The sequence below is a fragment of the Ctenocephalides felis genome, unplaced genomic scaffold (genome assembly GCF_003426905.1).
Source record: "Ctenocephalides felis isolate EL2017-DRISC unplaced genomic scaffold, ASM342690v1 CF-g0.4_SCAFFOLD_01886, whole genome shotgun sequence".
Classification (NCBI taxonomy): Eukaryota; Metazoa; Arthropoda; class Insecta; order Siphonaptera; family Pulicidae; genus Ctenocephalides; species Ctenocephalides felis.
In genome coordinates, this window is record NW_020538040.1 from 124250108 (window position 1) to 124263262 (window position 13155).

Sequence of the window (13155 nt, forward strand, 5' to 3'; positions counted from 1 at the left end):
TAAATTGTTTAAATAATCATCTTGATTAATGTGAACAAATCACATATGGGGTTAGTTAAAACATACGAGAATAATATACAGAATGAATGCATTGTTTGTAAGCTATGGGCACATGCAAATTGTGTTACAGAAGACACTATATCTTTTATTTGTATTAATTGTTTGTTAACTTTGTTTTATGAAAAGTTAACTTTGTTTTATGAAAAGAATAACTTAGCAATATATCAATTTTCTCAAAAAGAATAAATTATCAGAGATATTATCATTTTTTGTCGTTAATACTTGCTCTGGTAGATGTTACAACAAGCCAAACACGGGGTAAGTTATAACACCGCACTATTTCTAGAAAATGATAAATTGTGAAATAATGAACAATATTTATGGAATTATTTGAATTCGATTTGGTAGAGGAATAGTTATAGCATATATTTATCTTTATATCGTAAAAATATGATCAGTCGATCTCAAGATATATTAATTAAGAAAAAATATTACAATAAGCCCCTAGCTGCCATATAGAATATAAGAAATGAAAATGAAATGTAGGTGGCTAAATGCTATAAGTGAGCAAATAATACATAAAAAAAATTAAATAATTTGCATAAGGGGACAAATTTTACCGAGGGCAGACAGCGAGGACTACTGCGTCATGGGTTATCTTAAACAATAGTAGATGTTTATAAATAGTTATGACAAAAAACGATATGAAACAAATGTTTACATTAAAAATAGTTATGATACTTCTATATGAAATATATTATTAAGATGAACATATATTCATTTTCTTCATCTTTAGATTAATTATTAAGTATATGTTGAAAAGGTTATTATAGTCCGAATTAGATTGAGTCAACAAAATAATTGCGAAATCAACGTGTTCGTAATAGCGAACGTAGATTAAGAAAATTGGCGTTTGTATTCAACTTGAGATACGTAAACATATGCTAAAAACTGCCATCGGATTCCAACAACTAAATAACCCGTAGTTATTAATCATTTCTAACATTCAAAAATAGTTATAGTATAGTAATAGTCATGAATAGTGTTTTACATTACTTTGTGTCTTATAACTTAATTTTTACTTGTCGAACTCGTGCATCGATTCAAGGTTGAACAATAACATTATATTACGAAAACAGATTTAGCTTGTTTATAGATTGTCATTAATGTACTGCAAAGGAACAATACGTGCCTGTGCCCCGGATTGCAAATAGCTTTAATATCGATGGCGCATTGATGAAGTTATATAAATTTATGAACGGTTATGAATTTATAAAGGTTATCAATTAAGGCTTATTTATTGATTACAGAAACGGATTACAATATTAAAATATAGATACTAGTAGAGAAAGGGTCGACGACTTAATGATCAATCGTATTTGTAGTGAAATGTCTAGTAAAAATCTGTGAGCAATTAGTTTTTTACCTTCATGTAGGGTAAGTTCTAAAGGTTTCTGAACATTTTGGTATGCCTTAAAAATACTTGATGTATGTGTGTATATGTATGTATGTACGTATGTGTGCGTGGGTGTGTGCGGATACAATTTTTTATCGACGATTTTTAGAACACGGTTCAACCGATTTGAATGATTCAAAAAATAGATTTCTATTGATAAAGAGACGTGCTGATTAGTTTTTGGCCAAGACAGGTGCAGTCGTTTCGAAGATACGGGCCAAAAAGTGCAAAAATGGTAATTCCGTTTTTGAGCGTCCGATCTCAATAATTTAAAAAACACTTTACTTGTATTTACTGGTTAGATTTTGGAAAGGCAGGCCCAGCGGTTTTAGAGATCGAATGAAAAATGTAAAAAATATGCTATTTGGCGGCCAAAAATGTACATCTAAATATGAGATATTTTATAACGATTTTAATAATAAAACATTTCGTTTACACTTTTATGGGTTCCGTACCAAGATTCATAAAGTTTGTTAGACTGCAACGCGTTCCGATATTTCGTTTCTAGAACAGTTACGCAGCACGATTGCTTTGAAAAAAAAAAAAAACATTTTCAATTGAATTCAAATCTCAAAATAAAAAAATAAATTTTCCAAGAGTCAATTTTTTTCAGAAATTTCAAAATTCTCAAAAATATATTTTTTTCTAAGCTTTAAAAAATCTTAAATGTTTTTAAAATTTTTAGTTTTCCGCACGGAAAGTACCAGCAATTTGTCTCAAGGCACGATGCCATGCACCACTAGTTACTTTATCATTTGGCCGAAATATCATTAAAAATATACGACAGTGTACCTTTTTCTAACTTACTAAATCATTAATAAATCAAAGTGATCCCCATCAGTGTAAATGATATGAAATGTCAATCGCGAAATATGCTAGTGCATTATGAAAATGCAAATAAATATTTGTTTGAAGGAAATTGGTATTTTGTATACCACATTCTTTTAAAAGAAATATGAAAGGGCTTATAAATTGTTTAAATACTACAGTGGGGCTAGTTTTGTATGGAAATAAGCCCAAGAATTGATCGAGAGTCAAATTATTTAGATGAAAATTATCAAAGTGAACAATTAAAATCATGTTTGGTAAACTCTGCATAAAATATCCGCATATTTTTTTACAATAATTAAATAGCAATCAGAAAAAAAAATTCTATAAGCTATTGTGTTGATTATTAGAACTCCAGTAACGGTACTGGAGTTCTATATATATATATATATATATATATATATATATGACATGACGGAGATCACCCCAGTGGGCTACTCCATTTTAATGCATTAGATCGAAGGTAATGGATCTTTGTCAGTAGAAATAATTACTATATCATCTGAAAAGGTTCCAATGGTTTTGATTGTATCTTCCAAAACCGGAATGTCTCTTGTATATAATACATATAATAAAGGTCCCAGAGCGCTGCACCGTGGAACACCTGCTTCAAAAACGCGAAAATTAGAATAATCAGTACCAATTTTTGTGCGAAATTGTCTGTTCTGTAGATACGACTGGAAAACATGATGGTATTCGGGCAACAAATTATTAATTTTCGTTAGGAGTCCTTCATGCCACACTTTATCGAAGGCTTGCTTGACGTCTAGAAACGCTGCAGTACAGTATTCCTTTTTTCCAAACCGCATAAAAATCAAATTCAAAAGAAGGTTCAAAGAAGTTCCGCATAAAATGTCAAATTCAATAGAAGTTTAACTAAAGTGACAGATATTGCAAATTAAAATTCGTTTGATGTAATATGTATAAGCACAATAATTCATATAACATTAAAATCGATTTAATTATTCATGATAAGCAGGGCCGGATTTAGAAATTTGGCGCCCCGGGGCACTGACAAAAATGCCGCCCCATCTCTGAAATTTTACGAACTTTCGAACTTTTTTTTAAAGCAATCGCGCTGCTTCAGCTGCGTAGGGACAAGATATAGAAGCGCGTAAGCGCCGCGTCGCAGTCTAACAAATAAACAATGTTACATAACGCATATAAATGTAAACAAAATTTATGCTTATATAATATTTTTAAAATATCTGATAATTTCTCTTATCTGAAAAAGCAGTTATTTATTCTGCAAATTTTTTTGGATGATATTGGACGCTTTTTTTCTCAAAAACTGAATTATCATTTTTGGCATTTTGGCCCGTATCTTCAAAACAGTTGGACCTGTCTTGACCTATAACTAATCAGCACGTCTCCTTATCAATAGGAATTGAATCATTTAAATCGGTTGATCCGTGTTCTCAAAATCGACTTGAATAATTAAAAAATATTATATTTGCATTGATGGGGAGACGTGCTGATTAGCTTCTGGCACAGGCAATTACGAAAAATGGTAATTGAGTTTCGATATTTCTTCTCTGAAACAGCTACGCAACACGATTGCTTTGCAAAAAGTTCATAATTTTCAAAAAATTTCAAAATACAAAAAATGTGTTTCAAAAGACTTTTTTTTTATTTTTCAAAAAATTTTAAAGCTCTATATAAAATGTAATTTTCAGTACCATATGTTTCACTAGTTTATATTTTTTTTCGACACTATAAGCTTGGAAGAGCACAAATTCGTCATTTTAAGAGGGCTCGAGAACTGAGGAACATATTTTTCTTAAACTTTCAGCTTGTTTACGGATCTTTATATTAGCCAAATTGCCAAATTTAATAACTTAAGTTATTAATTTATTTTAATATTTGATAATTTACGTTCGGAGAGGGAGGCAAGGCAAAATAATAAATTTTAGTTATCGATTATTTCAAACCCAAATTTTGCATTGCAATCGTATTATGTTTTGTTAATTATATTTCTTGAAATAAAAAATGTTAAAAAAAGCTGATTATATTGTATAGAATTTTCTTCTCGCTATCTAAATTTTGCCGCCCCCCAAAATTTGGGCAGTAGCCCCGATTGCCCCTACTGTAAATCCAGCACTGATGATAAGCATTGTAGAGATTTGTGCTTTTTATTTATGATTATTTATAGCTGACTTTCCGTCCATTTATGGTTGTCATATAAATTAAAAATTTAAATCTATTCAAAATCAATAGAATCTCTCCAAATCTCTTCGTGGCTAAAATTGCCTTCAATATTGCGGTTGTGCTTTTTATGGAGTGCATACCAATATTGCTAAGTAAACAGAACTACATAATACTTTAAAGTGGAAATTTGCTGTCGAAAGGCTTAATTGAAGATATAAAACTACGCGTTATATAAATATTCATGTTGTGCCAAGTGTTCGAATATTTTATTCGCAAAAACGGCGTACATTCAATATCATTAATAATAGGAATAATGTTGAATAAATATTTTAATTGATTTATTTTGTCTACACGCTTAAATTAAAATATTATTGTAGTTACATGGTACCATATAACTAATAAAAAAAATATTAGATATTTTTTTATATAATAAGCTTTAATTTAGATTATTATTTAATATATATGAATTTTAAAACAAAGTAGGTCAACAGATATTTAAAAATTGATATAAAAATGAACAAATTTGAGAATCATTCAAGAAATTTTAGAACGATTAAAGATGCAATATTGCTACAAATATGAACAGATAGAAAATGTAGTAATTTACCAAAAGCCAAAAGCACTAGCAATTAGATGTTAACCAAGTTTTCTTCGATTTTTCAGCTCGTGTTTGCTCTCTATTTCAAAATAGAAAATAATCTTTATTTACTGGTATGCAATATTATTTATGATATGATATTTTTTGAAAACATTTAATATTTTTCGAATATGTCATACAGCTAAGATACAGGAAGTTCCAGTAATTTGCCTTAAGGTATGACGCCATACAACACTAGTTTCAGTTTTTTTTCGTTATAACTACATCAGGTTATTAATTTTTCATTATGATATTATTAAATTGTTGCATACAGATTTTTTTATTTTTTTCAACTCTCTATATTTAACTTAAAATTAATTTGACAGATATTTGTATCTAAAAGATGATTTGCATATATATTTTTTATCCTTCTTGAGCTTTCCACTGATTTAGACTAAACAATCATATTATTCATAAACAAACCATGAAATAAAAAAGCACATCGATTGCCTTATGTTGCTGTAATTATAATTATATAATAAATTGATTTAATAGTAATTATTCGATTTAATATTTATTTTTGCTAATTAATATTTATCATAAATTTGATTTATCAAGATAATGTTTGCCTTAATTAGAATAAGCATCGTCGATTAAATTAGTTCAAGTGGCAGAAAAAATCATCGTGAATATTAATTGAATGCGACCTATTGGCCTCTTATCTGTTTTCAAGAATTCTTATGAGATGGACAGATTATATAGTAAAAAATACAGTTAAGTGCATTCGTTCAACACTAGAGTGGTTGAATTGAAATTTCGTTCAAAACTAGTATTAACTTCCCGTAGGGTAATTTTTCAAAGTACTGAAAAATGTTAACACATTATCAAACATTTCTTTGGTGAAATTAGTTAAATAGAAGAAAGCTTGGAATATCATTAGCATCATTATCATTTTCTATACCATAAGTAGGATGTTGGTTTCTATCGCGACTATGTATTAGGCTGGCATCTAAGTAAGTCCGGCTTTCACCCTTAGATGGTTTCAATTGTAAAATACCATTTGTTATTGGATGTATAGGCAATTCAGCTGTCAACATGAAAAAAAATTTTTTTTGATGATTGTGTAGTTTTTGTTTGGCGGATTTTTAAAGATGGAAAATGAAATCGAATTTGTTTGTCATATTTTGCTCATTAATTACTGAATCCTTAAAAACAGTGTTGTTTTAATTGAATATGAAAAACGTTATGATCGTCCCTGTTCAAGTTGACTAAGAAGGAATCGTCTCCTTTAACTGTTATTACAACCGACCGATCAATTCTGATGTCATTAAACAACTATCAAAATTGAACAATGCAGTTGAAAAAAAAAACATTATTGACATCACATATTTTTGGCCACTCGGCAAAAATTATTGAAGCTTGGTTGGGATGCTTTGCCACATCCACCATATAGTCCTGACTCTGACCTTACGCCATCTGATTACTTTTAGTTTTGATCTTTACAAAACTTCTTGAATTAAAAAAAATAATGGTGTCAAAATGCCTGATTAAGTTTTTTACTAATAAAAGCCAGGAATTTCATGATAGTGATATAATACTGCTGCTTGAAAGATGACAAAAAATATAATAAAAATGGACAATGCATTTCAGAATAAAGTTATTTAGTTTCATAAAAAATATATTTGATTTTCTAACAAAAATCCGCTCTTACCTAGTTGCTAACCTGATAATTGCTGATACTTACAATAAATTCTTTATTCACATAATTAATTCATTTAACTGAAATAAACAGAAAACTTGTTCTTAATAACAACACTTGTTCAATCATAATTAAAAAAATAAGATACATGTATGTGAATGGTAATTGACTGGCTGAAATGCATAATTTTAATTACAATGTTAAATTGTTAAATAAATAGATATTAAACGATCACCGTGGCGGATGCTTAAATATAAATGGACGACATTCGTTCGAGAACGTTAGAGATCAATAAAAAGTTGTGATATATTTTTAATATTTAAGACATTAATTTAATATTATACTAGTGCCACCACTAAAGAGATGAACTTTCGGTTGCTTTGCTGAAGGATCAGGGATAAAATTCTAGTTGCCGCAAAAATAACAATTGTTGAAAGCCGTTAGTTCCGGTGTATTTTTAATATCTTTCTAATTTCTTTTATCAATAACAATCACAACATTAACTACATTTTATAAGTTATTTTGATTCACATTATTATAAATGTAATTATAGATAGTAGTTAAGCGAGTGGGTAATTACTATTAGATACATATTACTGGATCAAATTAGTAGGCTATAATTATTTATGTCCTTTTAAAAAACATAGCAGCAGAGCAACGAGTGAATTGGAGTGTTTTTCTAATTTGTGATTATGATCATTAAAAAGTCTTTGATATATAGCACATTAAGATCATCGCGCAGATTTAAATTGGTAACGTACCAGGGTGCATATGTCATCATTCTAAGTAGTTTTCATTGTTGGTTGTTGGCTGTTGTACTAATATTACGTTAGATTTGCTAGAGTCCAAAAGCTCTATTCATATTATTTTATTTTAGGTGCCATTTTTGAATTATGTCCAATAATTCTATAAAGTTCTCTTACTCTGGGTTTGATAGATTTAATTTTTGTCTGGATTTAATATGTATTTTTTTAGTAGGTACAGAATAATTTCATACTACTTCTTTGAAAATAATAAAAGTAATGTATATATTTTTGTTTTATAATATAATGTCCGAACGAACTTCACTTAACGTACATTTTATTTTTGATAGGTTAATCGCGACTGTTGGTATCTATACACATTAGATCATGGTTTGCAAGACAAACTTGGTCTTCAGGATACCAACGATAGGTCTATCGGCTGGAACGGCTGCTGGAAGCCGAAATCCATCGATGTGGACCCAGATCAAACAATTGAGATCCTCATGACTGAATTGGACCCGAAAGTCATGTCTATTTTCACAAAGGAATCTTGCACAACCGCCGCTGAGGCTACTGAGGTCAGATTAGTTTTATAGCAATAATTTATATTATTTGACGTCGTTTACACTTAAATTATATACAATAGAATCTCACCAATCCTGCTTTATTAAAAACCAGAAGGTGCCGGATTATTTGAATGTACGGATTATTGGATTATAGAGAAAAAGTAATAATTTTTAGTATATGATTTTAGAAATAGCGAAAAAATTTCAGCCAATGTTCATAAAATTGTTCAGAGCTTCGGTCGCCGGGGGTGTTCGATTATTGGAGGTGTCGGTATATCGAAGGTGCTGTATTAGATTGAGATTCTACTGTATATAAAAAATATTGCGAATATATTATATCTATTTTTATTAGAATGCTACATTCGAAGATGTAAATGTTTCATGGCAATTTAAGGGGGTATTCTAGTGTAGAGCAATGAATTTTAAGTCATTTTTAAAGTGTAGTAAAAGAAAGTGTGAAATGAATGTTTTACTATCCATTTTTTTACCACTTGTTTATTAATATTATTAAAATTCAAAACAAAGATTAAAAAAAAAGTTGAAAATTGAAAAAAACTGGCAGTTGATGAAGTGGGGGTCTCCAAAAATTGGCACCTCAGTCTTGCCATAATTTCAGCCCTCCTATAACCATCCGAAATAAAAGAAATAAAAATATCATTAATCTACAATGATGTCGCAATCGCGCGAACTAGCGATGAGTAAAAATTATTTTTTTTGCAAATTGCGACTGCTTGAAAAAAAGTGTCCTTTTTTAAACTGTATTTTGAGTTTCTCGAATTTTTTAAAAATAGTAAAAATTGGAATTTGGGGATAATCCTAATTCGGGCTACAGATAGAGTCTATAAACAAGACTCTCTGAACTTTTCAAGAGAATCGGTCAAGTAGAACTCGAGAAATTGTGGCAACAGTACTGAAAAAGTCTGTTCTGTGAAAAACGCATTTAAAGTTTTGCGTGAAGTTTTTTGCTGTCAAAGTCATAAAATATGTTATATTAGGTTGTCAAATATCTCCCTTCCGCTTTTTTGCTCTTCGTTTATAATACAAAAAGGCGGAAGGGAGATATTTGACAACCTATTACTTTTTTATTTAATCTGCCATTTCTACTTCATGCATCGGACCTTCTTCTACTTCAAAAAAACTATTTTCTGCATTTCTCTCTTCCAATCGAGCAGTTCTAGCAGTTCTAGTCTCCTTTGAAGCGTTGGATGTACGTATTTCAGATCGTTCAATCCGGGAGTTGCCTCGTCTTACAGCAAATGAATGAGTTTCTGGCCTAATTGCTTTACCATAAGGGTCATCATTTTTAAAATCGGAAAGAAACCTTCTTTGAATACGCAAACAGCAATAAATGTTGCTATTTCAATTACCCTAGATCGGGAATGAATGTTTCGGCGCGAAAATCCAAATCAACAAGTTTAGAGACTAATTATTGTTCCGAGTTTCTGAACCTAAACATCGAATTAATAATTCATTTGACGATAAACTGTCATAAATGGGCCTAATGACTTGCTAATTCCATTTGACCGATTAGACCCCGCCAAACCAGTTTGGTGACAGGGTTAGTAAAATGTCTATATCTCCGAAAATAATTCATTTTTTTCAAAAATCTTCTCGTACCCATATTCCTACAAAAATAATCGATTTTTTTGAAATTCTACACTAGAATACCCCCTTTATTTATTCTTTATAAATTATTCAATATAGTATTATAGTAGTAGTTTTTTGACAAGGCTTTAATAAACTTTTAAAAAATTTTGTGTTATTTTATATGAGCGTAGTCTAAATCTAAGACCCAAGTTATAACTTAATAAAGTATACGTTAATATATTAATATTATGGGAAAGCATAACAACTAAGCTTGTAATGAAATATTTAACAAATTTATAGCCTAATATTTGATTATGAAAAAGTATACAAACACGTGTTCTTACAAGTCATATATGCTAGTTATGCATGATACAAAAAATCTAAACTTTCTCAAATATTAGCTAATAATATTTATTTCTTATGTAATTGTGAAAACAGTTTTCTATTATCGATTTGTAAATATTTTTATCGAACTATTATTTATCAAATGTATAATTTCATCAGTTGAAATTATCAGTCTACATTTTTGTAATCTCTCGTTTGTGTTAAACAGTTTCGAAAGATTGAACTTCAGAACCGTTTGATATTGACTTTAGCCCGATCAATTAATATATTTATATTTATAATTATTTTAAATAGAGATGTTATCAAAATCAAATAACATTTAGTATTTATTGATTGACCTTTCTTCTAATGACAAATATTTCCGACTGAGAATGAAAAGAGTGCGTTATCTACTTTTACGCGTATTAGATTGACATTATGCAATTGGTTTTATTAAATAAATATTTGATTAATTTATAGATTTTATAATTAACCTCTCAATCTACGGTCAATTACAAAAACTTAAATTAGAGTTGTTTTGTTTAAATTATAATTAATGAAATATCACTTTTACAATTATTTGTATTGAAGTAATTCAAAATTTTATTACTTTCTGATCTAGTTTTTTTTATTACAGAAATCGGGGATTCATAAGATTTTACCGAATATGGTGATCGACGATTTTCTCTTTGAGCCTTGCGGCTACTCTATGAATGGTATTGCTAAAAGTGTAAGTAAATATTTATAATATAGTATTTTTTATACTTATACTTCTTATCTAAATATGCCTTTATTACATTATATTACTTATTCTGCTGCGTAGAACGGAGCAGATATTTCTGAAGTAAGTACAATTTTAGTATAAAACGAATTATTTGATGGCATGGAATAAGTGTGTCGAGCCCGAAGACAGTTTTGAACTATTTATTTTTCAAAGTCAATGTTAAAGAATTATCAAAACAAATCACGAATTTATTAATTTTGCTTCTTACGAACGAAACATCGCTCATTATCAGCCAACGTACCCTACGCTTTGACACTCTTGTTATGAATGAATAATTAAAAAATTAAATTATTTAACAGTTACTTTGAAAAACTGCCTTTGTTATTAAAAACATAATTAACTGATGATTATATTCAATTATAGCTGCCTCCACAGAACTCAATTATTGCAGCAAAAATCGGCATCGAAAGATTTGTATATATTACTAATTTCCTTCCCTCATATAATATCTTCGTGCAATTTATTAATGATAGTTTTTAAATATTATGTTTTTTTTAATTATTTAGGGATATTATATGACGATTCATATCACGCCAGAAGAAGAATTCTCTTACGTTTCATTCGAAAGCAATGTTTCTGCTGCAAATTACGCTGAAATAATTAGTCGCGTAATCGATACCTTCAGACCTGGAAAGTTTGTGGTGACCATCTTTGCTAATAAGGTGAGTTCTTAATACAATTGAATGAATTTATGATTAAATTAAGGGAGTATTCTGGTCTGAGATTAAACAAAATCGTTTTTGTTTTTTTTTCGCATATTTTCAAAGTTATTTTCGGATTTATAGCTGTTTGACTACGAGGATTCTTCTCGTTTCAATCGGATATCCACGATTTCCCAATCCCTACGGCACTTTTTTTCAGCATGAACTATCTCATCTCTAAATTTTGATTTTTCCAATTATTTAAAAATTCGAGAATATAAAAAAAAGTTGTAGAAGAATTATTTTGCTCTCAGACAGTCGCTATTTTGTTAAAAAACGTTTTTTTAATATGTCCGTAGTTCATACGATAGCGACATCAATATAGTAAAAATTTTGTTTGCTCTTTCATACGATTATACAAAGATCACATTCAAATTCTTGACCAGAATATCCCCTTAGTTTGTTAATTGTAAGTTGATACTTTGAAAAGTTTAGATTATCATAATTCCTCCTGTAATTTCTGCTCCATTGTATTTTTACTTTGATTTAGCATTTTAATCTAAAAATGATTTTTTTTCAATATATTAACATTCAATTGTATACTGTTTTCAGAATTCTGCTGCCTCTGGCGCCCCCCGCGAGTTGGAGAAGGTGAGTTCTTTCGGTGACTGGGTGAGACGTGACTCTCATTTCTGTCGCTTCGCGCGTTACGATTTCACCTACGCGCTGTTCTCTAAATTCCCGAGCTGAGGGTCGTGGTGTCCGCCCCAATGGAGGGCCAACGCGCGGGTTGTGTACCGCGATTTTTCCCACACCTTTCCCCAATCCCTATCTCATTCATTCCCTTACCATGACCGCAATAAATATATGGTCTTTCACAATTCGGCAGACTTCGAGAGACAGCGCTTCCATGACCACTATTTGTTTTATCGGTATATCCTGTTATCATTAAAACCATTTCGTCGCGTGTACGACGATGTGCTCGTAGACGCGCCGAAATCACTTACTAACTTCCATCAAAATTCATTAAACAATTATTTAGAATCTAAGCACTTCCCAATTATAAGAGCCAGTTATTATGGCGTATACTACAACATTCTATTTTTAAATTATCATTCTCGTATTCAAATACTGTGGGCTTACATCGTAAAGCATTTGCTGCAGCTCATAGAAGTGTACATTTATAGCGTCGTCATTTGCTCACCACTGGTCATGTTCTCGTGGTGGCGCAACAAAATATCATGAGATTTGCGTGCCGAAACAAACCTTGATTGTTGGTAGCGGGTAGTTCTGTTGGCTATTAATTTTTCAAACTTTATAATTTCCTATGAGGGTGATTGTAAAGATACAAAAATGAGGTTTAGTAATAACAAGCAAAGCAATTTGCCAATAATTTCACCAAGTAGGTGATGTTTGTTGCAATCATTTTATATATAAATTGCAATGAAATAAGAAGAGTCAAATTGCAAATTATTATATAGACCGCATTTAACATGAATAGTGATCTGACATCAAGGTTTGTAAATTTATAAGAATTTTAGCCTTTTTAGGCTAACGCTCCTTAGAGCTAATCTTTAAAGCGCTATTACAAGAGTTCCTTTTTACTTGCAATTTCAATTGAAAATAACATCTTATGGAATATAACATTCCTCAAGTGATATAGATTACTACTTTTGTATTAAAAAAGAAAATGAGTTATTTGTTTGTTCTATTTCTTTTTTATTATAAGTAAAATCACTTAGTGCAAGTGGTTTAAGTTTAATGAACTTTATTCCTGTTATATTTCAAATATATATCAAATT

At 30.0% G+C, this 13155-nt stretch overlaps 1 protein-coding gene across 1 annotated transcript in view; it reads left to right on the top strand.

Annotated features, from left to right (window-relative positions):
• The window catches only part of LOC113377230 (S-adenosylmethionine decarboxylase proenzyme), a 97894-nt gene extending 84958 nt beyond the window's left edge, over nucleotides 1-12936 (top strand). The window contains exons 4-7 of the mRNA XM_026617470.1: nucleotides 7802-8029; nucleotides 10566-10658; nucleotides 11219-11374; nucleotides 11966-12936. Of these exons, the coding sequence (XP_026473255.1) occupies nucleotides 7802-8029; nucleotides 10566-10658; nucleotides 11219-11374; nucleotides 11966-12103 (615 nt within the window). The 3' untranslated portion in view covers nucleotides 12104-12936. The remainder of the gene's footprint in view (nucleotides 1-7801; nucleotides 8030-10565; nucleotides 10659-11218; nucleotides 11375-11965) is intronic.
• The last annotated feature ends 219 nt before the right edge of the window (nucleotides 12937-13155 follow it).